General features: G+C 42.9%; 2 protein-coding genes and 1 long non-coding RNA gene across 7 annotated transcripts in view; 2 read left to right on the top strand and 1 right to left on the bottom strand.

The window, feature by feature from the left end:
- Window positions 1-3,730: 3,730 nt before the first annotated feature.
- CHMP5 (charged multivesicular body protein 5) lies at window positions 3,731-18,859 on the top strand. The gene is made up of 8 exons (XM_074987990.1): window positions 3,731-3,986; window positions 8,176-8,280; window positions 10,282-10,328; window positions 11,820-11,913; window positions 11,994-12,065; window positions 14,546-14,654; window positions 15,355-15,467; window positions 15,932-18,859. Exons 1-8 carry the CDS (start codon window positions 3,918-3,920, stop codon window positions 15,980-15,982), a joined length of 660 nt encoding a protein of 219 aa, XP_074844091.1. The 5' UTR covers window positions 3,731-3,917; the 3' UTR covers window positions 15,983-18,859.
- A 366-nt stretch (window positions 18,860-19,225) lies between these two features.
- On the bottom strand, window positions 19,226-21,002 carry LOC142009642 (uncharacterized). Its single transcript, XR_012644534.1, has 4 exons — window positions 20,607-21,002; window positions 20,136-20,245; window positions 19,469-19,659; window positions 19,226-19,360 (listed from the first exon to the last, which is right to left on the bottom strand). It is a non-coding gene; the product is annotated as an uncharacterized LOC142009642 (long non-coding RNA).
- A 77-nt stretch (window positions 21,003-21,079) lies between these two features.
- The window catches only part of BAG1 (BAG cochaperone 1), a 29,893-nt gene continuing 23,372 nt past the window's right edge, over window positions 21,080-27,600 (top strand). For 2 of the 5 annotated variants that reach the window (XM_074987984.1, XM_074987985.1), the window contains exon 1: window positions 21,080-21,202. In XM_074987984.1, coding sequence (XP_074844085.1) covers window positions 21,160-21,202 — 43 coding nt within the window. In that variant the 5' untranslated portion in view covers window positions 21,080-21,159. Of the gene's footprint in view, window positions 21,203-21,260; window positions 21,821-22,894; window positions 22,938-22,983; window positions 23,471-27,600 lie in introns of those variants that run through there. The other 3 variants (XM_074987988.1, XM_074987987.1, XM_074987989.1) reach the window with 3 other exon arrangements.

Genomic DNA, 27,600 nt, shown 5'->3' with positions numbered 1-27,600 from the left:
TTTGCATCTTTATTTTTCATGGCCACCTGTATCAGAATTGAAAATTCAGTAGAAATTTTTCAAAAAGACTGATTCATACACCTGCATCTCATTGCCAGAGATATTTTAGATGCACTGCCTCAAACAGATGCATACCTGAAAGGATGGTGCTATGAGCCATATATATATAAATTAGCTCTAGGTACTAAAAGGCAATGCATTATTTTTATTATTGAAACAAACATAAAGAAATACTGTAAAGTATTTCCTTTATAGATAATTTGATTAGCTTATTTAAACTATTGGAGCCTTACATTACTGGACTGCCTGCTTTAAACCAAAAGGTAACATTGTGTGTGAAGGAAAAAAATGAGACTAATTTGCTAGATGTCCTTGAAAATGTATTCATGTTTTGCACTACATAATTTCGATATTTGTAAACCAAGCATTTGCATTGTAAATGCCAAGAAACCCAACTTTAAATTTGTCTTTTAATGTTTTACCTGGCTAGTTTCACAAAAATTAAATATATAAAATCTTTCTTGTTTGTCCTAAAGGACATCAAATTGCAGACCAATTTGGTCATAGTGGAAGGTGCACTCACCTGATCTAGTAGCACTGAGAAATCTAACCAGACCTTTCAGTGGTATAGCCATACAATAAATGGCACACATACACCCTCAGTTAAAGAGAGAGGTAATCTTGTCATCTGGAGCCTGACAGCTACCTGTTAGTCAAGTACCATGTAAGGTAACGGAGCTTGTTGGATAACAAAATGGAGACATTAATGTACATTGAACAAGGTGAGCACATTGTGGAACTGGATATGATGGGGAAAGTTCTGTGGTCTCTGTTACACAAGAGATCAAGTTGGATAATCACAGTGGTCTATTCTAGTCTTGGAAACTGATCTATGGCACCCTCAAGTGGGTGAAATAATTGCCCACTACCTTGTTAACAAAGCATGGGAAGGTAGAATTGAGCCATAAAAAGCAGCCATGATAAATCTTGTTATGGTCTGTAGGTGAGTCACCAACTCATGACCAACAGTACTGAAGGCTGCTCATGCATCTGATTGTAGCAGCAGGCATGCCAGGTCTTCATCAGCCAGAGCGGACTATCCAGTGATGATAGAACTAGTGCGATCTTCATTCCATATCCAAATTTAGTACAGTAAAACCTCGGAGTTACAAAAACCTGAGTTACAAACTGACTGGTCAACCACATACCTCATTTGGAACCAGAGTCATGCAATCATGCATCATCAGAGAGACACAAAAGCAAATATAATGCAGCACTGTAAAAAATTAAGTGGAAATTTAATAAGAAAACTTGACAAGGAAATTGTTTCTGTGTTCATTTCATTTGAATTAACATGGCTAAAACAGCATTTTTTTCCTGCATTCTAATGTTTAAAAGCTGTATTAAACCAATGTTCAGTTGTAAGCTTTTTGAAAGATGAAACATACGCCGTGTCTACACTAGCCGGCTATTTCGAAATAGCTGTGCCAACTTCGAAATAACGCCCGCTGCGTCTACACGTGGTAAGCGCTATTTCGAAGTTGAAATCCACGTAAGGCGGCGAGACGTTGAAGTTGCTATCCCCATCAGGAGATGGGAATAGCGCCCTACTTCGACGTCGAAGTAGGGCACGTGTAGACGATCTGCGTCCTGCAACATTGAAATAGCGGGGTCCTCCATGGTGACCATCAGCTGAGGGTTTGAGAGACGCTCTCTCCAGCCCCTGAGGTCTATGATCGCCGCATGCAGGAGCCCCTTAAAGCTCCCCGCCCCCTGACTTCCTGTGCAGGAACCTAAGAGCGCGTGCAGGCAGCAGCACAGCCACGTGCACAGCCTGCACGTCCTCCCAGAGCCCCAACCCACCACCCTGCACCCATGGCATCCTGCCAGCGCCCCCAGGGCTCCCAGCCTGCCAGCCAGCGGGGGAAGAGGCAGCGGGGCCCCTCCTGGATGGAAGCCGAGATCCAGGACCTGCTGGGGCTCTGGGACGAGGAGGAGGTGCTCCAGGTAATGGGGAGCAAGAGGCGGAACGCGGATGCGTTCGCTCGACTGGCTGAGGGCCTGGCTGCCCGGGGTCACCCTGCCCGCGCTCCTGACCACGCTCCTGACCACCAAGGTAAAGGAGCTGCGGCTGGGTTATGCCCAGGCCCGGGACACGGCCAGCCGATCTAGGGCCGCCCCTGCCGCTTGCCCCTTGTGGTCATTAAGGGTGCGTCTACACTTGCACTCCTCTTTTGAAAGAGGTATGCAAATGAGGTAAATCAAAATGCAAATGATATGCAAATTTACATATTTGGCACCTCATTTGTATATTCTAAATTTTGAAAGAGCTTCTTTCAAAAGAAGAAAGCCAGTGTAGACGCTGCTCTTTTGAAAGTAAACCCATCTTTGAACGAATCCTTCCTCCCCCCATTTAATGGGAAGAAGAATTCTTTCGAAGATAGGGTTTACTTTCGAAAGAGCAGCATCTAGACTGGCTTCCTTCTTTCGAAAGAAGCTTTTGAAATTAGAATATGCAAATGAGGTGCCAAATATGTAAATTTGCATATCATTTGCATTTGACTTTTCTTATTTGCATTCCTCTTTCAAAAGAAGAGTGCACATGTAGATGCACCCTTAATGACCACAAGGAGAAACTGGAATAACACAAAAGAGGCATTTGGGCTGTCCTCCCCTGCTCATCTTTTCTGCCAGCAGCTGCACAGGCCCAGCTGCTGCAGACAGTCGCTTCCTTGAAGCGAGGGAAGCGCTGGTAGCTACTGCTCCCTCGGGCTTAGGGAATGCTGGCAGCTGCAGCTTCTCCCAGTGCTCTGGGCAAATGCTAGCAGCTGCTCCCTCCTTCCAGGTTCCCCCTGGCTTGATGGAGCTGGGAGAAGCTGCCCCATCTCCCTGTCCTGTATTTGGGACAGGGAGATATGGTCACCTTAGTAATTTGTATTACTGGTATTGACGTGAGGGTCTTTGTAGTGATCAAAAGCAGCAGAGGGAGTGATCGTAATCAATAAGCGTGGGCTCAGTGGCCGTCTGCTGTCTGAATCCTCTCGCTATTTCCTTCCATCTTTCCCTATCCGGTGCAAAGTGGCTATCTCTGTACCAATCTACTTTATCCATTCTCTGTGCGGTCTGCCTCTCCTATTCGAACCGCCCATTATGCTGAATACTAGGGTCTTGATTTTTCGTTGGTGATACTGCATCGTCCTTTTTCATGCTTTCTGACAGCTGTAACCGTTGGACGCATAGGCCAAGGAGGAAGTTTTGGCAGATAGGGGCGGTTGCCAGTTTTGCTTGGAGATGGTGCTGGTGGTTTCGTCGCGTGACAGCCTTTCATTAAAGCCTCATCTTTAACTGCTGGAGGCTCCAGGCCCAACGTAGGGGATTGGCAGGAGCAACCCCAAGGCCGAGACAATCGCTGGCTCAGGGCGAAGGCACCCAGCAACCCTCCCCTCGGTCTGCGGCCGCAGTCACGGAGCGGTGACTGTGAGTTACCCCAGGCCAGGGTGTCTTTCCCCCGGGCTCGGGAAGAGCCGGGGGGCCCAGCTCCATCCGCACGAAGAAGCGCTCCAGCCGGCCGCCCGATTCTGCTCTTCTCCGCTCCCACTGTTTCCTGCGGGTCCTGTGATTGGTATCGCTCATCCTTTTAGTCCCGCCTCCCCCACCCAGAGCCAATCACTGCTCCTTCTCGGTCCTTTCAGCAGGGCGGAAGAACAAGGACGGACCCCTCCTTGTCTCACTTCCGCCCTTGCCCGGACGTCCCCGGCCTCAGCGCTCTAGGGTTGGCTGTCGGGCGAGGCGTCCCTAGCGCCGGCGCAGAGCGAAAGGAGGGGACGGGGTTAGCGGCGAAGCGGAGCGTTTCCGTGTTTGGGGGAGTCGCTGCCGCCGCCGCCGCCGCTTGTGGGTTCCGTCCTGAGGCCGCCGCGATGAATCGATTTTTTGGGAAATCGAAACCGAAAGTGCCGCCGCCGAGCCTCACCGACTGTATCGGGACGGTGAGCGAGCGGGCGGGATCGGGTCGGGTCGGGTCGGGTAGTCCGAGCTCCGCTCACTGGCGCGGCTCCGTACCGGGCTGTTGCCATCGGGGCCTGTGTGTGTCTCCTGTGAGCCTCTCAGCGACGCCCAGAGAGGCACAGCCCCCGCCCCCGCCCCCGCCCCACCTATGGGAAGAGAGCCAGTCCGCCCGCGCAACACATACAGCGGCCCCTATAGGGAGAGCGCTACCACCCCCGCCCCCCGAGAGGGGCCGTGACCCCGACAGAGCCGGGCAGTGACACCAGGGCGGTGAGGGAGCAGAAACTGGGGCGCTCTGTATTGTTTCTAATTCACTCGCCAGCTCACTGTCTATGGTGTGAGCCCGTTGGGGAGCCTGACACCCCCCAGCCTTTGAGGCACCCACCCACATTTGTACAGACGGATCTAGTGACATGTATGGAGGAGGAGACACCTGCGAGGAACGCAGCAACACCTGGAGTCTGGTCAGGAGAGAGTGTGCAGGAGCAAGCTGGGAAGAGGGTAGGATATAGAATGTAGGAGTTTGGTGAGGCTGTGGGATCTGGGTGGGAGAGAGGGAGGAAGGAGAGTGGGACACTTACCAGCTTTCCAGAAGTGGGGTGAGGTTGATCAGGAGCGTGTGCAGTCCTGTGCTTCCAGATACTGACCCTGCCTCTTCTTTTGGCTTGTGATTCCAGCCTCTCCATGAGGGTGGAGGCTGCAAATGAGCTTTTTCCCATGCTACCGTTCATCCAGAGCCCTTTCAGCCCCCTGCCAGGCTGACCTGGCCCCAGAGGGGCTTTAGTGCTGGCTCTCCTTCCGGCCGTGCTGGAGGCATGCTACTGCTGGACTGTTAGGACTGACTCACCCCCCTTTGGGGAAGTGGAGCCCTGAGCCTTGTGGGTTGGATCAAGGCAAATCAGGGACCAGTTGCGGCTTGTGGGCTGTAGGTTCCCCATCCCTGTATAGATACTCAGAGTCCTGTATTTCAGTGCTTCCTATGTTGCTAACAATTCTATTCATTCTCCCATGGGCTGGCACTCCCATTCTCCATCCCCCCATCCTCCCTTTTTCTCCTCATTCTCTCATAATGCCCACACCCTGCCAGTCTGAAACAGCACATTGTTGAAAAACAAGATTGAGTCTGGCAGACAGCACACACCATTTAGTTCAAAGGGCAGGCAAGTCACATGAATGTGTCCTCAGGCTGGTAAAGAATGATGGAATTGTTCTTCTTGTAATCGCTGCCACAGACGAGCTTGGTGTAAAACAGAGGAGCATAGGCAAATAGCTTATTTATTCTATATGCCCAAGCTGAGAAATATTAATAGAGCAGTCAAACATGCAGTTGAGTAACATTGAAAAGCTTTTTTTAAAAGAAAGTTTAGAAAGACCTTTCGGATGTCAAGTCACATGATCACATGATTCTTTTGGTCCTTAACATCTATGAAATCTTCCAGTAAACTTTTGCTTTGGGGTGCATTCCTTTCTGTATATATTAAATAATTTAAAACTAAGGAAAATAATATGGCAGTTTTAGGTATTTGGGTGACTTATTGGCAGACTCATACTATGCAGCATTTGTGCTTTAAATGAAAACAAATAGACTTGTAGCCCCTATGTTGACAATTAAATCTTCCAAATAGGAAATGAAAGTATGACAGAACTAGTTCACAACTGTCTTCTATAATCTGCAGACGATCTAAAACAACTTTTGTAAACAAAATACCCCATTCGTCTCAATAGGTTGTTACCTCTTCAACCTATTGACGATCCTATTAAAAATAGAATTTAGGTGCTCCGATGTGCCTAACATGCAATCATATCAATTGTGTGGGTAAATCAGATAATTGCTAGTGGATGCACAGATTGGAAAAAATGATCATGGTCAGTGCCTGGGATAACTTTTAATACTGAGTGATGTTCCATGCAATTAATTTTACCAACTATAATTGCTTGGCCTGATTTTCAGTGGTACTCCATAGAATTTCTGTGGAATTATTCTTTAAACAGTAAATTGTCTCCAGTCTTGTAGACAGTTCATTTGCATAAAAAGATTCTATAAGAAGGCTGGTGAGGATGTAGTGACTTTTTAATTGATCTCAGAGTCACTACAGAGAAGAGTACATAGTGAGGAAGACAATGTACACGCTAGTTGAGAGACTTAAAAATTGCCTAGTTTAAGGCATATAAATATTTCAATACTACACTAATAATTTGGACATTCTTTATATTATTTGGATAGGCTTAACTACTTCCCCCAATCCTTTTAATATATTTATATTGTGATCTGCTTCTTTTGTAGTTGCTCAGCAATGTATAATAACTAATTAGGTATCTGTCAATAGACTGTGACGGTACGATTAGTGGCTGTGATTAAGATTCAACAGTAAAATAATTGGTAATTAAACCTATCCTTTTTCAACATAAATTCTTACAGCATAGACTAGAAATAACATAAAGATAATGTGATGCTTACAAAGTTAAATTATGCTATGATATATTGATAAAAAGGATGCAGATTACTGAAGGAGATTATTAAAGTTAAATTAGATCAGGGCTAATCCCAAAACAGTTACTGAAAATGTAAGTGTATTCTCTAACGTTTTCCTCCATGACATTTAGTTTATATTGACTTCTGCATCGTCTCTTAATAATTCAGTCCATTTCTCTTTTGTATATGTTCACTTTTATTCTCGTGAGGTTATGTGGCCTTTTCACCTACCTTGGACATATGAAAGCTCTTCTCTATATCAGTGGTTTAAATACAGAATTTAAAGTTCCTGTACTCGGAAATTAAAATCCCAGAACAGCCAGCTCAGCCCTTTAGAGGGAGATAAACTGAGTTCCATGCATTGTACAATGTAGTAATCTTTTCAACACCACCTTAGACACTGAGGTTGTCTCTTCTGGATACATTAGATTTTATAGCATACATAATCAGATTAGGAGGGTCCATCTCAGTGTCAATATTTATAGTAACACTTATCCAGAATGATGTCCACTAGTGGTCCAAATAATTGTCCTCTCACTCTTGAGGGTTAAATTAAGGGGTAGGCAGATGTTTGCAGAGCGAGGTAGGACCCTTTAAGAGTCACTGCAAGACTCCAGAAAGGTATGATATTTTCAAAATACTGTTGTGATGTGGGGGATACATGTGAGAGAGACAGGCTGGATGTGTGTGTGAGACAGGCAGAGCAGCTCACAGCAGTTAAGGATGACCCCTGGGGCTGTAATCTAAGCTGGCGGGTAACACCTCTGACCTGAACAAAGAGCAGGGAGGAGCTGAGCTGTGTTTGAATGGGAGGGGCAGTTAGAAGCTGTGGGGAGAGGGAGTGGGAAGGCAGCCAGCTTGGCTGAGGGGGAAGCTAGACCCCAGATGGGGCATCCCTCCAGCTCCTCTCCCCAGGATGGGCTGGAATGACTGTCTCTGCCTGCTGTACTGACAGCTCCGTGCTGAGCTGTGCCTCTGTCAACTAATAAACGTCCTGTTATACCTGCTGAGTGAGAGTCACTCCTGCCTGTGGATGGGGTGCAGTGCTGGGGGACCCCTGCACCCCATCACAACTGTGTGCTTTGTTTTCCTTTTATTAACAAAGCTGCTGTGGTAGTGGAAAGCTTAAAGTAAATCTCTGTGCCAACTGTAACCACGCATTTTTTCTCTAGCACGCAGAGAGCTGATATCAACTGCTCTGCATAGAAAATGCCCCTGGCAATAGTATAATATCAACATCCTCCTATAAGCTGGCATGTACTGTCCCTTTCTTTTGAGAATTGGTTCTAACAGAAGAATAAATGCACCAGAAGTCAAATGTTGACCGATTACATGTGGTCAGATATTGATACAAATTGAATTTTCAAGTTTAATGTCATATCAGTATGTGAAAATTGAGTATGATTGTGCCCCTCTCTGGGAATGATTCACAGAATTAAAAATGTAAGTTTTCTTTGCGAGACTTCTCAATAAGTGCTTGCTAAGGAAGTCTAGGTTTTTTTGATTAATGCTATTAAGAGAACTATTAGCCATCTTTGGTGATCTGATTGTCCTCCTCCAAAAACATGTTGACATTTTAAGTCTAGCATGTATTGTAGCTACTCTGCATAAGAACATTTTGCTTAAAGGACTACAAGTGTCTGGAAAAATACCCTATGTGACCAGTGAATTTTTTGTTTGTCTTCCTTGTACCAAAGGTGGATAGCAGAGCTGAGTCAATTGACAAGAAGATTGGTAGGCTTGAGGCAGAACTGGTGAAGTATAGAGATCAAATGAAGAAAATGAGGGAGGGGCCTGCAAAGGTAAGAATCCTATTTGGTGTGCATATGAGAAGGTGAAATGACTCACTTTCAGTCTTTCAGGTAATGATGTCGTAACCTGTTCTTCAGGTTCTTAGAAGTATAATTAAAAGTGCTTCCTCTATCCTCCTGAGAGGTCGGACGACTTAAAGCTTATTTGTAGTCTCATCTGTTTCCCAGATCTGTACCATATTGGCCCCTAGTCTTGAAATAAAGATTCATTTTCATAACGCTACATTGTGTTAAAAATAAAATATATGGCTGCCAAGTCAAATATTCTATTACAGTAAACTCTTTCATATCCGGCAGCCCCAGGACTGTGAGGTTGCCAGATATTCTGGATAATAGAGAGGTATATCTAGCAATGCATAACACTAAAGAAGAATAGGATTAGATATTAAGAAACAAATCACAATGTATGCAGAGTAGCAGCAACTGTAGTATTGTAGATTGTAAACTTATAGGCTGTCTACAGTGATCTTTCAAACCGGAAGATCTCTTCCGAAAAAACTTCTTTCAAAAGATTGCATCCACACACACAAAAAGCAGCTTGAAAGATCAATCCGTTCTTTTGGTAGAGATCGTCTACACAGCCCTTGCTTTTTGAACAGAATGGGCCAAGGATCAAAAAATCCTGTGCCATGAGGACTGCTCTTTCGAAAAAAGGGCCTGTGGAGTGTCTACACGTGTTTTTTTGTTTTTGTATTTTTCCCTGAAAGAAGCTTTTGAAAGGAGGTGCTCTTCCTGATCTGGGAATTGGATAGAAAGAGTGCATTTTGTGTGTGGACGTGTTGCGTGTTCTTTTGAAACAGGGTCAGATTTTTCAAAAGAACTTGTTACTGTAAATGTAGCTGTGCTGTATTTATTTGTATTTACTTTCGCTATATTCTACTTATGGAAAACTTAACTAAAATGTATTTACGATTAAAATGCCAGTTATTTCAGAGTTCCAGATGATAGAATACCAGATATGGAAGAGTTTAATGTATCTCTTTTTAGATCTAAATCAGGCTATTTGAGATTCTAGGGCTGGCCCAGCTTTCTAGGGCCATTCAGTCACACTATGTTAATTTGAATCTTCCTCTGCAGTGATCACTGCCTCTTTTCATGGTTGTCACAGATTTCACTGATTTGAACACGTATCATGTGAAACATTAAGAAGTCAATGGAACACTAAATATAAACATTGTCAGCTATTTTTAAACACATGCAACTGGGAGCTCAGTGTGGATGGGGGTAAGAAATAATGGGATCAGTTTGTTCACTTTAAGGGTCTCTGAGGTGGAGCTTACAAACCAAGATACAGAGAACAGTGGTGTGTGGAGGGACGAAATCAGGGAAAAAATGCAAGAATTTAGAAATAAAGTCTGGATATCCCTATGAAACCAATAGGCTTCTTTGGGAGAAGGGAGTCTGAGTCCCTTTTCTGTCTCCCTCTTTTCCTTGCAGCTCTCTGAGGTCAAGTCTGCCAGGCAGGCTTCTTGGTTCAGTTACTTATGGAAGGTGTTCCAAACCTTTCAGAAATGGATAGAGGAGGAAACCCCCATGAACTTGTAAATGGGGCAAACACCTAAAGGAGACAACTGTTAACAAAGTTTAGGGTTTTTTTATTTTCAAAATGAATGGAAATTTTTCATGCTTCTAGTGAAATAGCGATAGCACCTTACAGAGTGTTGCTTGGTTGACACTGACCATTAAAATGTTTTTGAAAAGTAATGTCTAGAGAAATTTGCCATTTATCTGAGTATGTTTTGTTTTTTGGGTATGTTTTTAATTAAACAGAAGTTCTAAGAATTTTCAACATTTAGATATAACGTATGCCATTCTGAATACTTGTTTTCATTGTGACTATGAACTGCGTTTAGCACCTCTCAAAATTTTAACAGAAAGGATGTCTCTCAGTCAAAAATTAATCTTATGCATTAATTATGTAAGTGTAGCCCCTGAGCAATTAAATTACTAACTTGGTTTTTACTAACATCTGGCTGTCCGCATCTCTTTCAGAATATGGTAAAACAGAAAGCTTTGAGAGTATTAAAGCAAAAGCGAATGTAAGTTTTTCAGATTTTTTTCCACTTCCATTTCTGTCATTTCTTGAGTATTCTTGCAAACAAATTATGGAAGGAATTGCAGTCAGCTCCTTATGAAATATCCAATTTTGATCTTGAAATATCAAGGTTAAAAAGTATGTTGGTGTTAGTGTGTGTGTATGCAGTATTCGTAGGTCAGTATATAAATAGGTTTGGTATTTAACATGCACATTGTAACTTGCAGCATTGGTATATCTTGAATAAAACTAAATGACTAGTGTATAGTTGTGTCTTTCTTGGTTTTAGATGTGTGTATATATGGGTTTTGCTGCACGTTATATGAATAGCTACCTTATAATGAGTCAGCATCACAGTAAATTTTCATGTGCACAATCAGTGGGCCCAAGGGTATCGCTGGTGTTCTTAACATTCCACTTGGCACCCATCAGAACACAGTATGGAATGTCCACTGTTTCTCCCATATTGCTCTGCTGTTAGTAATGTACTCATCCCAAATTTATGTTAACAAAACTTTTTATTGCATAATATTGCACACCATGTAAATCTGTGTAAACATGTATTGGGGTAGCTGTGTTAGTCTGTGTCCGCCAAAACAACGAGAAGTCCTGTGGCGCCTTAGAGTACTCTGTTTAGTCTATAAGATGCTACTGTGTAAACAAGGGCATGCATGGTTTCCACTCACTCAGCCAGGGGTGAGCAATAATTTTTCAATGGGAGGCTACTTCAAGAATTGGTAAGTGGTCGGGGGCTGTACTTTTCTGTGATATTAATGGAGGGGGTCTGAGAGGGAGTTTGGGATCAGGAGGAGGTTGTGATCTGAGGTGGGGTGCAGAAGATTTGGGCACAGGAGTGGGTTGCAACCTGTGGGAGTGGGGTGCTACGAGCAGGGTCTGGCCAGGAGATGCTTACCACAGGCATCTCTTAGCTGATAGCCCACTGAGAACCTCAAACCCGTTTGCTGTGGCTTCACACACCAAAGTGGCTGGTTGTTGGGGCCAGCGTGTGTGTGCCTGTGCAACTTCTCATACACAAGCACTGTGCCTGCAACTCCCCTTAGCCACTCATCTCCCCACAGAAGGGGTGCATGACATGCAGACACATACACTGGCAGAGTAGCTGGCCAATTTGATCCGCATGTGAGGAGACTATGACAGACAGGGAGCCAGCTTGAGGGTCCCACTGAGCTGTGGTGGCTGGATCCAAATGTTTGGTGGGCTGTATTTTGTATTCCCCAGTCATATGTATAATTTTAATTCTGAATTCACAAATTGCTTTACTAAATTATCAGACACAAATATATAGTCATGTTCCATGGACCTTCAAACAGAATTACAATGACTGCTTACAAATAAGTGAAGATTACCTTCCGGTTTTGTTTCTAAGTTTGAAAAGTACTATTTTTCTCAGGTGTCTTGTGAATTTCATTAGATTTTCTTACAAATTGTATGTCATACATCAATGTTTTAAATACAGTATTTAATACTTTAACAGGTATGAACAACAGAGGGATAATCTGTCACAACAGTCTTTTAATATGGAACAAGCCAATTACACTATCCAGTCACTGAAGGACACAAAGACAACGGTATCAGAAGATTCATTTCAAGTTTGCTTTATTTGTAAATGCTGCAGTAGATACAAGCATCTTGTTTGACTCTTTTCTAGGTTGATGCTATGAAACTGGGGGTGAAAGAAATGAAGAAGGCTTACAAACAAGTCAAAATTGATCAGATTGAGGTGAGCATTTATGCTATATCCTACAGACGATCCAAAGATACTGTTACAATGTGAAATAGTGACTTACTGTACACATGACATTTATTTGAGATTAAACATTCATTGCCTATATCAGAAAGAACAATGAAAGTGAGCTGAATGCAGAAGTTAATGCTTCAATTAGAAATGGGCAGCTCTACAGCTTTTGTTTAAAGATGAAACTGATATGATTTTCTGTACACTGCTAATCCTGATCATGTGGGTTTTTAATTGCTCTGACTGCACAGCCCAGCACTTGGCTTTCAGTTCATCAGAGTTACCCCTCTGGAACTTCTGTTCTGTTCCAGCCACTTGTTCTTCCCATATCTGTGATCTGGTTTTGTGATGTCCTCCTCCCACCTTTGTTTCCTAATGTTTTTTTCATGTTGCCTTTGTTACTTGAACCCTCCTTCCAAACTGATCCACACTATTTCCAACCTCTCCCTCTGATACCTTGTGAAAACATACTCCCAAGAAGTCTACAAGGCCTAGTCCTTCCAGAACGGTTTTTTTTAAACTAAACTTGACTTTGCCCCCAAAAAATAAAAGTGCAAAGGTAAAAACATACTCTAAACATGACTGCTAAATCCTCTCTTTTGGTGTATCCTGGCACCCATTCTTTGTTTATGCAGTGTCTACTTTGTAAGCCCTTTGTGGGGAGGGAAACATGTTGCCTTATCTCTATAAGCATACACTAAAATCTGTGGTTTTTTTTCATTGATGGACTACATAATGGCACAACTCAAGTTAGTCCTCGTTCTTTAGAACACTGAGGCTGTGTCTACTCCACAAAAATAACTTCAAAGTTGCTTACTTTGAAGTTAAGCATCTACGTACACCCTACTTCGAAGTTAAACTTCAAAGTAGGGCACTACTCCATTCCTGGGAATGCAGTAAGGACTTCAAAGTTAACTTTGAAGTAAGGGAAAATGTGTGTAGACTCTCTGCTGGCTACTTTGATGTAGTGCCTAACTTTGAAGCTAGTTCCTAGTGTTGATGCACCCAATGATAAACTTCCACTTTCCTCAAATTTCTGTACTTGAGGTTGATTTTTCCAGGTCTCCTAGTCAGTGTTTTCATAAGTATTAGTTAAAAATATGGATATATCCTTAGAGCTGAGCATAAATGTGTCTGTGGCTTTCAATTTTGGGGCGACTTCTGCCTTGTCTATAAATTGTTAAAAACCCAAATATCTGAGCAGAAACTAATGATCGACTGAGTTTTATATACAATACTCTATTTGGAATTGTAGAAAAGACTTCATTGTCTTCTAGCTAGACAACTGTCCTAATGTGGAGCTACTTTCATCTTCTCAACTCTTAATATTAAATCTAATAATGATTTGGATTGCCCCATAATGTTTTTGGGGTGATCACTCTAAGTATCATTTTTAGTATGTGACCAGATGTAGCATTTCATATGGGAGCATGCATTCCCAAACCTACAGATTTTTGGCGTGTTTTATGAAATCCAATCTGATCACATTTCCCTATTCTTTCTACCTGTGTTGGCTCTGTCACTTCACACTTTCAGCTACAGGTTGAACCTCTTTTTGTGTGGCATCCTCAGGACCTGAGTGGTTCAGAATGAGAGAATTTGCCTAACCATGGGAGTTCAGTATTGTCTAGCACATTACCAACACTTCTGCTGCTTACTGGGCTCGTAAGAGACATTTGGGGTAAATTACAGTTAAATAACAACAGTACAGAACGCTGAGAGCCAGTTTACAGACTGTCTGTAAACAAACTTTATGGGACCATGGGAATTTTGGCTGCACCCGTGGTAAGTGCGGCTCACTAAAATCACATCAGACAATAGATGTTGCTGGATTAGAGATGTTCAACCTGTACTGATCCCACTTCTCCCTTCATTGGGTGTATGCTTTTACTGCTAACATTCTTGCTGTGAGTTCTCATGCTGTACATGTCCTTCCTGCCCATTCTAGATGCTTCTGACTCCATTAGAATGTCCAGCCATTTCATATAGGTTTGCCATTGGTTTCATTTACGGTCTTGGAAGTTTGATTGTGCATAGAATCTATTGAGCATGCCAGGAGACTTTCGTCATTTGATATGAATATGAGAGAGGAAAGAATGATTCCTGCACTTCCACACAAGATTTCAGTATATGAAATGAGTTTTTTTTCTACTTTAGTTTTGCTTTTTAGTATATACCTTGTATCCCTCTTGAAGCTAATATTAGATTTCAGTTTTTAAAAGTCTTAAGATTCAGCTCTGGAGAAGCAACCTATGTTCAGATATTTTGGTGCTAATTACCCTCCCTCTATTGTTGTCCATCATTTATATTTTATTTTTAGGCACTGAGAGCCCAGAGTGTTACATCAAATGAATAATTATCACAATATTTTATTTATATATAGTGACTTTCATTATATAGTTTTAATTGTATCAGCTTGTTACTTGTGTAGTTGGGACAAGTTTAACTTTTTATTACAACTTCAGGACATACAAGACCAATTGGAAGATATGATGGAAGAAGCCAGTGAAATCCAGGACGCACTGGGTCGTAGTTATGGCACACCAGAGATTGATGAAGATGATTTGGAAGCAGGTTAGTGAATATAGGGCAATTGAGTGGTACTTTAAGAAGTTGCAAAACAAAGCAAGCAGTCCTGAGAACGTTAAAGACTAACAATATTATTTATTTCGTGGGAAAGAGCCACTTTTTCAGATTCTGGAGCAGAACTGAGAAGAAAACTGAGAAGTTTGCTCCTGTAGAAACTTCTGCCCAAGAAATTAGCTCATTCTTTCCAACACTGAAGTGGAACAAGCTAACATATTAAATAACAGACATTTATAAAATCCTGTGGTAACTTTGCAGAGAAAAAAATCGTTTCCATGGAGTTAATTCTAGTTTCTCTCTAATTATTTTAATAACTATTTATCTTATTAACTAGCATCATTTGTTGGCTCAAGTATAGAATGTTGTTTCTTTATTAAGCGAACTTCCTACTCCTCAATATGAATCCTGCCTGTGCTTTCAAATGTTGCTTCATGCACAAACAATGCTCCAACATCCCTTTCTATCCTGGGCTGCTGTTTGCATGTCATATATGTTTCAAGGACCCATATGTTTTCCTTTTCAGAGTAGTATTTGATTGAGGGATCCTGTCAGTTGGTCCCTTTCATGTCCTTTTCCAGCTGTGCAGGTGCTCCAGTTTTGTTCTCAACACATCACCCAGTAGCCTTTTTTACATATTTTTTCTTGTCAAAAATATGGATTAATATAACTAATGTAATTCATTTTTCAGAATTGGATGCCTTAGGTGATGAGCTTTTAGTTGATGAGGACGACTCCTATTTAAATGAAGTTGCACCTGCTCCAGCAATTCCCGAAGGCACTCCTACTGATGCAAAAAACAAGGTGGGCCTTTTCCCCTCTATTTAATAAACGTACAGTAAAAGTTGTCTAATTAGTCAACCATAAAACTCAAAGCTGTTTAATGGAAGCCTCAAAAGTGGAGCAGAATTGAGCTTAGCATGTTTGGAGATACTTAGGATTGTCTCATACAGACTTCATATGTATGCTTTGTGAGGCAAACTTTACAAACTAATGTTGTAAAAATCTGCTATTCCCAATAAGGTAGTGATTGTAGTTAGTTGAAAGGGCTACAGTTGTATTTCTTCAAGCAGATTTAAACTACCATTTCCCATGCTTTTCCACGGAGTCAGCTGACTGTTCAATTTTCACTCTTTTGGGTTATCATAAAATTGATAAGTGAGGTTGGCTACAGAAAATACTGATCTATTAGGTGTGTAGCTCCCCATGATAAAGTGATCTTAAAGGTTGATACATAATTCATTAAACCATATCTTTTTTTTCCATAGGATGGTGTATTGGTGGATGAATTTGGACTGCCACAGATCCCTGCTACATAAACATGTATTTCTAGAGCACATTGGAAATGGCATGTTACTACTTACAAATCAAATTAGCAAAACATCTTTTGAAATCCTGGAACACTTGTCTTTTTGGTTTAAGCTTAATATCACTACATCTTAAAATACAATATGAATGGCTGATGGTGTTTCCTTTCTTCAGATAAAGCTGATATAATACCGACTTTTCTGTTAGGAGAAAAATTGGCACAATTTCCTTCAGTGGATGCATTCAGTTCACTAGGTTTTGATTCCCTAGGTTTTATGGAAGAAGTAATACATGAAAAATAGTGGTGGCTGTTAATAGTTGAACTTTATCTTGATTTGATTTGTATTATTTTTGTTTTCTGAAACAAACTAAGGCTTTGTGGCTGCCTACCTTCTGTAAGACAGCTTCCTTCTTACTGAACTGATTTGATAACAAATGGATGAGTTTTTAAGAATGTCAGTTCTGAGACTTTCTTGATATTTGTATTTGTAACTCTTAACTACAACTGTAATAAATAAACACATACAAAGGTTATCTTTAACCTTATGTATTCCGTTTTGACACAAGCTACTCTGATATACACTTTTATCCTTTTGTGTGGTGATCATGGTGGTTGATTTCGTCTGTCACTTGTCTGTTGTTGTCATTCAGCATTTAAACACGGGCCTTCCCTTAATATACTTGATTTAAAGCTGGAGGTTGGTCATGATCCTCAAATTTTTCATGTATCTTCCTCTTAAAATAACAGTTTTGGAAAAGCTCTTGGTCATGAGTCATGGCATTACTGTAGCTTTCTCTCTGACACTATTGCTCTGAAGATGTTTTGTGACCCCTTTTTTTTTTTGCTAGAGAAAATGACCATCTCTCTCCCTCTGGATCCATTGGCCCCAAGGGTGAGAGTACTCCCAAACTCGATCTCCTCTTCTTGAGATTGTGTTGCCAAGTCTTGTAGCAGATTTTTTTTCAGAAGGGTGTTTGGACCAGACAGTTTTTCATTTTTATCAGGAATGAAGTGTACCAGTATTTGTTGTACAGAAACCGAAACTTATTTATGGACAATAAGTATTTTTTCCAACATGTATTTAAGAACATATTCCTCCTTAATTATAATCAACAGCTTGGTTAAAAAAGTAAGCATATTTATATGCAATCAAAATTTCCACCTGTAACTTTTAATTCTTGTTGTTCGTTTCCTTCAGCTCAAGACCCCAAATGTTAATAATAAAAGGCCCTAGAACTGTTAACTGGTTGCAGAGTCCTAAATTTAGTAAATTTGTACATTAGATTATTTTCCAGGCAACATTTCTCTAATATATGTGATGTTTTCTTTCTGTAAAAAACTGAATGCAAAGGGAAGAACTAGCTGCCATACACATACCCTTCCTGAATGGTGATGAACATAGTTAAGTATACAGCATAATTTAAAACTGTCAGATTTCAGTCTGTTTAAAATAACATTAATGGAAAGTGGATTTTAGATCAAATTGTAAACATGCACAACAGCATTTTATGTAAATCATTTTTTGTTAATCTAATAATGTAAATAAAACATTTCTATTACAGGATTGACATTTTTAAACTGTTCTGTGTAAAATATTTGATTCCACACTGATTGTGAGATGACAACAAACATTTGATATCTCTAGGATCAGTGTAAGGCTGTACTCCTCTCAGGTTAGGTGTTGGCTAATGCCAGTTGGCTGTCCATGAGAATCCAGCATTGTGTGGCCAGGCAAAGCAAATAGGTTTATAGAATAATGCTTTTTGGAAGTGTTTAGAGATTTTTTTCTAACATATTTTAGATGTAAGTCATAAGTTAGAAATGAGCTGTTAGACCATAGATTCCATGTCACCCCATAGAGGACTTAAAGCTAAATTGAAATTGTATATGATTTTCAGATAAGTACGCAAGAATCCTTTTTTTGGGTAGCAGAAGGCAGATTTCTATTGTAAGAGGCATCTTAGAATTAGAAAGCATGGGACTCCACAGAATTGAGAACTTATTATCTTTAAAGTTAATTACTAGGTTTGGTTTAATAATAAAGCAGCCAGCAGCACTGTTTAATGTTTTGATGAAAAAGAAAATTCAAGAGAATTTTTGTTCCATTTTTGACCAACTATGTTAATTAGCGTATTACGGAGATGCAGTGGGTGAGATCTTTTATTGGTCCAATTTCTGTTGCTGAGAGAGACAAGCTATCAATTTGTCTCCCTGACAAAAGTTGGTCTAATGAAAGATTCTCTCTCCAACCTTCTCTGGAATATTTTGGTTCCAATAACACTGCCTACAGTGTATTTATTATCATTTCCTTCTCTATTAAGCAGTTTCTCATTAAAGTAAGTAGTATGGGAAATCTTTGCCTCCGAAAGCTTATGCTCCAAAATGTTAGTCTATAAGGTATCAGTATGTTGTTGTTCTAGTATGGGAAATGTTCTCTACTTGCTCGTTAGTGTTTATGTTTTTTAAAACCAAAACCATCAATAAATACTTACGTGATAGAGGGTTTATATCTCTTCTAAACTTCAGGGCATAAGCCAATTTCTGACTAAGGAAACTTCCCAAGGATATGTTATAAATGCCTCATGCAGGATTTCTGTTACCTATTAAGTTTCTAGTACTGGCTGTTCTTGGAGGCCAAATATTAGACCAGATCTTCTAAGGGTCAGTTCTAGTGTGGTATTTCCTATACTTTTAACTGCAGAAGGTTGCTTGCTTTTCAGCAAATATCCATTTGTTGTATATTTAAGTGGTAAAATACTAACAGCAATATATTTTTTCCCAGTTGCTATGAAACTGACTGGTTCTGTAATTTATATTTGAATTATTCCTGCAATTATCCCAAAGGGCTTTCCGTGAGTTAGTGTGGAGGTGTTCTTAATAACAAATGTCTGTTTCCTGGGGGGCAGCAAATAAATAGAAGGAAGAAGTGCAATTATGTATTCCTGCCAATTTTTAGAGTGGCTCTTAATAAATTTTCAAACTTACAGCTGCATAATTCTTCACATAGGTGTTTTGTTTTTTTTTTTTTTTTTTTTAAAGATGACTAGGGTACCTTGTCCCTCTCCTGGGCTCTGTCTATAAGGTCAAGTTATTTTGAAATAACTTTGGTAGCATCCAAATGATGCACATGCTATTTTGAAATCTAAATGGTGGGCATGTTTTGATTCTGGTAAACCTCATTCCTTGAGAAATAATGCCTATTTTGAAATGAAAAAGTAGTCCTGTAGCACTTTAAAGACAAGCAAAAATTTATTGGATAATGAGTTTTTGTGGGATGGACCACTTCTTCAGATCTGGAACTATTTTGAAATAAGTGCTATAATCTGATCTCCAGCTCATCATCAACAGGTTTCCTGATGCCACTCGCCTCTTTGGTTTGACCACCTGCCTAGGAAAGACGGAGGTACTGTTTCAACCTGCTCCAGGATCTGCTGCTCTCCCCATTTCAATCTTTATTGAAGGAACAGAATTAAATACAGTAGAGGAGTTCAAGTACCTTGGCAGTGTGATAGCCAATGATGGTCCCCTTGACAAAGAAATCAATGCCAGAATCTGCCCGGCCAGCCGGACACTAGGATGTCTGAGAGCACAAGTGTTGAATCAGCACAATATCCGACAGTCTACTAAACTGGAAGTGTACAGGGCTGTAGCTCTGACCAGTCTCCTGTATGGCTGTGAAATCTGGACCTTGTACAGAAAACATATAAAACTGCTGGAGCGCTTCCACACATGCACCCTGAGGCCAATACTGCACATTCAATGGCAATACAGAGTTACAAACCTGGAAGTCCCAGACAGAGCAGGAACCACGAGCATCAAAGCCATGATTCTGAAAGCCCAGCTTTGCTGGACAGGAAAAGTCATATGAATGGAGGAGTCAAGAATCCCTAAACAACTCCTCTACGGTGAACTCCCCCAGGGCAAAAGGAATCAAGGCAGGCCTTGCAAGAGATATAAAGACTGCGTGAAGGCCAACATTGCTCATGCTGGTTTAAAACGATCAGCTAGAGCAGCATTCAAAAGACCAAACAGGCTGGCGTGCTCTCGTATGACACGCTTATGACAACTTTGAAGAGCAGCAACGTGTACGCCTCATTGATGCTCGTGAGAGGAAGGAAGCAACAGCGGCAGCCGCACCAACTGAGCCAGGACAATTCCCTTACCCCCACTGTGAATGCCCATGCCGTTCCAAGCTTGGACTCCTCAGCCACATGTGAGTCTGCAACCGATGAGCCTGTGCAAGCTCAAGATATCATTGGACACAATGGACTACCTACAAAAAAAGTACTATTTCAAACTAGTGCCCGTGCAGCTAAAGTAAATATATGGAGATACACACCTCACAGAACTGAAAGGGACAGTCAGACGGCAGCCCGTCCACTCCTACCTGCACGGCAGGACTTATTGCCATCCCTGACTTTTTTTTTTTTTCAAATCTATTTGTCCTAGATCCCTAAACCACCCCCTCCAGGCTTGAGCTCACAACTGTGGGTTTATCAGGCTAATGCTCCAGCCACTGAGCCATCTCCCCTCCTTGTGCCTTATTTCAAAATAGCACTTTGGCGGGCTACAGTACTATTTCAAAATGCGCTTTGTGAGGGGAGGTATTAGTTTGACACACAGTTTCAAAATACCTTATTTGGGAATAGCGCTGCTGTGGAGACGTAGCCCGAGCTCGCTCTCCCCTTCCCTACCACTGAGAGACACTCGAGCGCCCTGGCAGAAAACTACGTCTGTCCTTCAGCGGGCGTTTCCCCCTTTTTTATGACAGCGGTGTTAACCTGTATGGAAGGCTTAGAAAAAAAAATAGGTGTGTTACAGCTTCCCCCTGTTTGCACGTTCCCTCTACCCGAAATGCAAACAGATCCGCTACGGCAGCGCCCCCGCAGCTCTGGCTGCACAGGCGAGCAGAGCGGAGCAGACGCGCCTGGCGTTTGTAAGCACTAGCCGGGGGCTTCGGGCAGGCCCTCAGGGGCCAGCCGCGGCGCGGGCAGGACGGTGGTCAGCGCCTGACGGGGGCAGGGCTGACCCTCGTCGCTGCTGGCGCGACCACGTGGTCAAAGAGCCCCGGGACTGGGAGTCCCTTCCGGTGTTTCCACCTCTGGCTTCCGGCCTTCCCCTGGGGCGGGGCCGCGAGCTGTTTCCGGCACGCTCCGGAAGGGAAGCGTTGGCGGCGGTGGGGCGGAGATGGCGGCGCGAGGGCTCCCAGTCACCGTGACCGTCACCTACAGTAAGAGGCGTCCGGGCCTTTCTTGGGCATCGCTGGCTCCGGGCCGGCGTCACTGGGGATCCCCCAGCTCGGTCATGGCCCCGCCTAGCCCAGCCCAGCCCAGCCCAACTCCAGGGGGAAAGGCGGAGGCCGCTGCCCCGGCAGGCGGAGCTGAGGCCAGGCGCTGCCCTTTTCCCCAAGGTTGGAACCGGGAGCGCTGCGCTGCGCCCCCAGCCGGGCCACGTCCGACTTAGCGGTCAGCTCCAGATAGCCCCTGCGCCCGCCCGACCCCGCGTGGTAGTGCTGTACCACGCCCTGCCTTAGCAAACGGCAAGTTCCTCAGCTCCCAAGGGCTCTGAATCAGCCACGCTTTTTTCTTTCCTTGCCTTGATAGGATTAGTGCAGTTACAGATGCCCAATTATGGGACTTGCTCTCCTTGTTTTAGCTGCAGCATAATAAAGCAGGAAAGAGAGAGTCCCTGTAATAAAGCTCTGAAACAAAACCTAGCCACTAACCTGCGGTTGATTCGGTGTCTGTACACGCCATTGCCCACGTGGAACCAAACTGAAGTCAATATTGGAAGTCTCAGAGGGGAGCTGTGTTTGTCTGTGATATCACAAATAACAAGCAGTCCTGTGGTACGTTATGAGCTTTTGTGGGCAAAATGTACTTGGCCAGATGGAATGGAGTGGAAAAACTGAATCCTAAGGGGTGGGGGAAGTCACTTGTCATTAGTCAATGAAGCAAATTAAGTTGGGTGTGTCTCATTCCTGCAACTAACAAAGGAGGGGAAATTACCCTTATAATGCATAAACTAGTTAAGCTCTCTATCCAAGCCAGGATTAAAGGTGTTAAATTTATAAGTGATTTCCAGTCAGATGTCTCCCTCTAATCTTGTGGTAAAATAATTCTGTGGAAGAATGTCTACTTTAAAATCAATTATTGAATGTCCCAGTTGTCAACATAGGTAGCATGGGAGTCCATGGTCTTTTTTTCCTGATTATATGACCAGACAACTAAACAAAAATCAAGATTTTTTTTGAGAATGTGTTAATAGTTTTGGTGTAGTTAATAAATACAGGTTAAGCAGTATGGGCTTGTGGACATAGCAGCAGATAGCAGGGTGAATATGGGCAAATCACTGTCAAATGGTGATAAAAATACTGACCATCCTTTGCAAAGGTTTTTTGAGGTCTATTGATGAACACTGCTGTATTATTATTACTTACACTGGCTATGTCTACACTAACAAAAAACTTCAAAATGGTCATGCTAAAGGCTAAATCAAAGAATACTAATGAGGTGCTGAAATGAATATTAGCATGAATATTCAGCTGATAGGAGTAAGGGGATTTCGATGTTTGCAGGGTCCTTTTGAAAAGGACCCCCGTGCAGACGAATCGCAGGTGTGCGAAATGCGGCACGCTAATGAGGTGCTGAGTGTTCATTTCAGTGCCTCATTAGTATTTTTCGATTTGGCCATTAGCGTGGCCATTTGGAAGTTTTTTGTAAATGTAGACACAGCCACTGTGAAATACCCATGCAGGTAAACACCACTTGAATTATGTTAAAACAGGAAATCAGAAGAAAAGAACTTTTTATAAATTTCAAGAAGTTAGAAGTTCTTCCTGGCAGAAAGGATATAGGCATCCTGGTTTTTAGGTTCATCATTTTAGTACAATTGTGAATAATCTAGATATTTTGTCTTTCAGCAGAAGCTTTTTGCAGCAGGTTCATTCTTGATGATTTTACCTGGTATGTTTACGTAGTAGGGCAATAACAGTGTTTTGTTTTTTCCCAGCCTTTCATTTGCTTTCAAGTACCCTGGATTATAGTTTGTCTATGGCAGGATTGATGGTTTAGGGCATAGAGCAATGAGTCTCCAATGCTGACTGGAGTCTTTAGTACTACAATAGAATTCTAAGCTATGCTACATTCTCCAGCCCCTACGAAAATTAAAGGATCCCATATCTGATAGTGATTCAGCATCTGGTAGGGAACTGCAACTTGCTAATAGCAACCTTGCAACCTACTATGTAGAAGTAGTACATGGGAGGTTTGAAAAGTAAACTAGTGCCAGAGGAGAACAAGCAGAAGTAACAAAGCTACAAAGGTTACAGAGAGAAGGAGCGAAGCAACACAGATTGCGGTATCTTACCACTCTGACACTCTTCAATGTCCCATAAAACTTGGGCTTTAACAACACTTTACAATGGACAGTATGGAAGCAGTATTTTTCAAGATTTCGAATTGCTAGACAGCTGTACCAAGAAACTGGAGATATCCAGGTAATTTCTTTAATCTGTGTAATGGAGAATCAGGCATAGCATATATTTACATCATATAACTCTACTGAAGATTGTCACAGACATGACTGAAAGAGTTGTGGCTATGTCTGAAGTGTACTTTGTACCCTTGGAGAAATGTAGTTTATGAAAAAGCGTGTTTTCACCAGAGAATTCAAAACCTAGAGGATAATGTGGATCATCTTATAAGAGCTTGAAATGTCAGAGGCAGGATGGTTATTGGGGTTAGCAGATAAAAATCTTTCACAACAGCTGCAGTTGAAGATGGGTGTCTCTAAACCCTAGCCACAGCTATACAGATAATAAAGCAGACTGAACTAATGAACTGGCAGAACAAAAGGTAGGAGCAACTTTAGAAACCTGAGACTAGCATACAAGCTGTAAACCACTGGTTCTCCCTGCCTTGCAAGTGGACTGTGGGCTTTGGCTCTCCTGAGCCTCACTCCACAGCTGGGAGCCCCTGCTGGTGCTCCTGCCTCCACCCTGCAAGTTCGGAGTGCCAGTGCCAGCTTCCTGCTGGGATGGAGGGAGAGAAAGCCCTGAACCTCACCACATCTGCCTTGTTGGAGGAGCAAGTGGCTTCTCACACTGCTCTTCCTCATCTCCCAGCTGGAAGAATATCAGCCCAGGAATATGCTACCTGGAGACTTTCCCCGTTACGCCATTGGCCATGATTCCAGAATTGTGGCCAATAGGAACCAGTGGGAGCGGCCACGGGGAGGTTGGCGGGGTGAGCAAAGCCAGGTAATGCTCCCCCCATTTCTCTCATGTCCATACCAACACCCCCAACCCACTTGACACACACTCCCCCCTGCTGAGACCCCGCACCCAAGCCTACTCTTGCATCCTCCCCTGGCCAGACTCACTACCTGCTTTTAACAAAATTAGATCTTTCTTTCTCAGAGTAGTTGCATTGTGAAATATAGTAGATCTTTAAGCTGTTCTCATCTATCATATAAAGGAGCAAGTCATTTCTGCACAATATCCTTGATTTCGAAAACTACGGTGCACTGAAAACAGAAGCAGAGTTAAAACAATGTCTCTCACCATTGCAATCACAAGAAATGGATTGTGCAGGATATGGACCATCTCATTTTAATCACACACAAAAGTATGTTTAAAGGAACATTATTAAGTTGCAAGGTCAAGCATTCAGAAGTAAGGCATGACAGACGCAAGGTTGCTTAATTTGGCTGCGCTGTAAGTATGCACATGATCAAATACTGTTTTTGCCACTTGATCCTTACCTTCTTCAGGACATGGGTTGAACATGCTCTGAAGATAAATCAGGGTTCTTAGTTAACAAGGCTGTTATCAGCAATATCTCTGCCTCATTTGTTTTAAAAAGTTGAAGGTGTATATGCACTGTGGAAATGGCTGCGGGTGGGAGGGAGAATGGCAGGCCCAGGCTTAACCATAGCTGCGGGACAAATGGACCATGGCCACAATGGGTGAAAACAAATGGAAAAATAGGGATGGGAGCAATGTTCCCTCTAACCCTCTCCATCCATGTGCAAAATAATTTTATGAGCACTAAGGAATGTGCTAATGTGCACCACCAGCAGAAACAAAAAACTTAGCTGTGGGTTCACTGCTAATGAGCTTGGTGGCATTGGAATCTCTCTTGAGTGGCCACACAAGTGCAGAGCTTACAGGGAACGTTGGATAGGAGTGAAGATTGTAGGGGGAAAAGTCAGGTAACCAGAAAGGGACGCAGAGCAGAGAGTCCCTAACAGCACTCATTGCTTCTCAAAGGTATCTAGGAAGTCAGTGGATACCACCCAGAGGAACTCTGCTTGAAGGCAGGACTGTACAAAGTGAATGGATTGAATGGAGATAGGACACAGTTGCAGAGCACACCCTTGGCCAGCATCCTCCACCTAATATGATGATTGGCCAGCACCACAGGGAGGTTGATAAGGTGGTACTGTGAGTTTGTGGGGCCACAGACCAGAAGGTCCAGGAGAAATGTAGCTAGAACCTGAGAAAGGGGCTCTGGAGGAGCTGGAAGAGCCACTGGAACCTGACATCTCCACTTGGATCTGTGCCTGGGTCTCCCTCTTGCTGTGCTTATGGCTTCATGAAGGAGCCTCCCTTGATATTCCTTGTGAGCCATGGGATCAGAGTGGAGTAAAGACTGACTCACCAGGGTTTGTTAACCTCCTTAGATGGCAGCAGGTCCAGCCATTTGGTGTTGGAAACGAGGGCAAGGAAGTGATCGGTATGAAGCACGAGCATGTGCAGAAGTTTCCTGGACGTCGTTCGTGGTGGACTGACTGGTGTTCAGTTAACTGAAGTTGCATGTTTAGGGCAGCTGGGGACGCTGATGGGGCAGGAGTGCAATGACAAGTTCTAGAGTGCCTGGAGTGAGAAGCAGGTGGGGAGCACCAACTTGCAGGACTTGTTCAAGAAAAACAAAAGAAGCAGGAGGCACCTCCTGGAGCACATGATGGAACATATGGAGTGCAGAGCCTCATGCACTGGCTCACACCTACCAGATCCCTTGCATTGTAGTGCAGGAGGTCTCCACCTTTGATACCAGATAGGACCAACCTCCAGTGCACCATGGGAACTCTAGCACTTGCACACACAGATGGGGACTGTGCAGCAGGAAGTCCTCCTTGTTGATGGCCACTATGAACCTGGTCACAGTCTAGCTTCCAGGTCCTGTGGTGGTCTTGGTAAAAGAGTGGCAGCTCGGAGAGACCTCTCAGGTGGAGATAAAAGAGCTGCTGATTATATTGGAGCTCTTGGAGGAAGGCATGCTAAAGGATTCTCTGGCTTGTAGATGGAAGGCATGAACATTGCTCTGGATGCAGATCCGGCATTGTCCACTTCCTTCTTAGAAGATATGTCGTAAATGAGGCAGGAGATGGCAGGAAGAAAAAGGACAATACCATGGTTAATATAGTAGAACACTGATCTGGAGAACTGGATTCACAAACTGCCTGTGTCATAGAATTCCTATGCCATTTCAGGCACTTGAAACAAACTTTTGCAGAAGTGCAGAGCAGCCATCCTTGCAAATGAAGTCAGTGTGACTGTTTTGAATTATATGATGCCCAGGCAAATCTAATTCTGGCATTTCCTACCTTTTGAGTTTGTGACTTTACAACCATAATAATGTTTTTCTAATGTGTGTGTGTGTGTGAGAGAGAAAGAGTGAGATTTTCCTAGCTTTTTAAAAAAGCAAACTGAAAACAGAAATTCCATCACGCTGAAAGCCAGACAGCAGGGTTGGACATTTTAGATCCACCACACAGATTCGCCAATGAGCTAAAGGAGTAACTGACAGTAGTAGTAACTTGTAATCACTGTTCCCTCTAACCTTTTCCATCAAAATGTGGATTTCTTCCATTCATGTGTGGAATAAATTTGTGTGCACCAATGCATGTGCAAATGTGCACCACCAGTAGAAAGAAGAAAACTAGGTGTGGGCAGTCTGCTGGTCAGCTGAGTGGCATTTTAATCCCTCCTGAGCAGCCTCACAATCACACATCGTACAGTGAACACTGGCTGTCATCCTTTTTGTGGACCAGCACTAGAGAGGGATGAGAAACTTTCCCACGGGGTTTCATAGATATTTGCTCACAGTAGAAGACTCGTGAGACTCAGGAATCTTGGGTTCCATTCCAGGCTGTGGAAGGGAACGTGTCTAGTGGATGCAGATTCTTATACCCATTGCCCTGTCCCCTGAACTTGACCACTTCTGTCCCATTCTGTGATGCTTCCAGTGGGAAGGGGTGCCCAGGCTTGTGCAGCACCTGTCACTAGCTGCTCCTAGCCCAAAGAAGCCATTACTGTTCCTGCTGTGGGTCGGTTTTCCACCACCACCATACTCTTGCAACAGAAGCACTGCCTTCTAGAAGTTCCTCCTTCCAGAAGCCCCACTCACTCACTCTTTACAGGTTCATGTGGCAGGGCCTCCAGCCCTGTGCCTTTTCTGAGGGCTCACCCCCTATTGTCAGGGCTTGGCAGCCTAGTCAATATAACCTAGTCAAGCCTCAGTGGCCTAGTCAGTATCCCCTCAGTCAGTTCCAGCAGCCTAGGCAGTAATTGCAGGCTCAGCAACCTAGTCGGTTTCCTCTCAGTCAGGCACCTCAGCCTAGTCA

This window comes from Carettochelys insculpta, chromosome 2 (genome assembly GCF_033958435.1).
Source record: "Carettochelys insculpta isolate YL-2023 chromosome 2, ASM3395843v1, whole genome shotgun sequence".
Lineage (NCBI taxonomy): Eukaryota > Metazoa > Chordata > Testudines > Carettochelyidae > Carettochelys > Carettochelys insculpta.
This window is presented reverse-complemented; position numbering and strand designations above follow the sequence as displayed.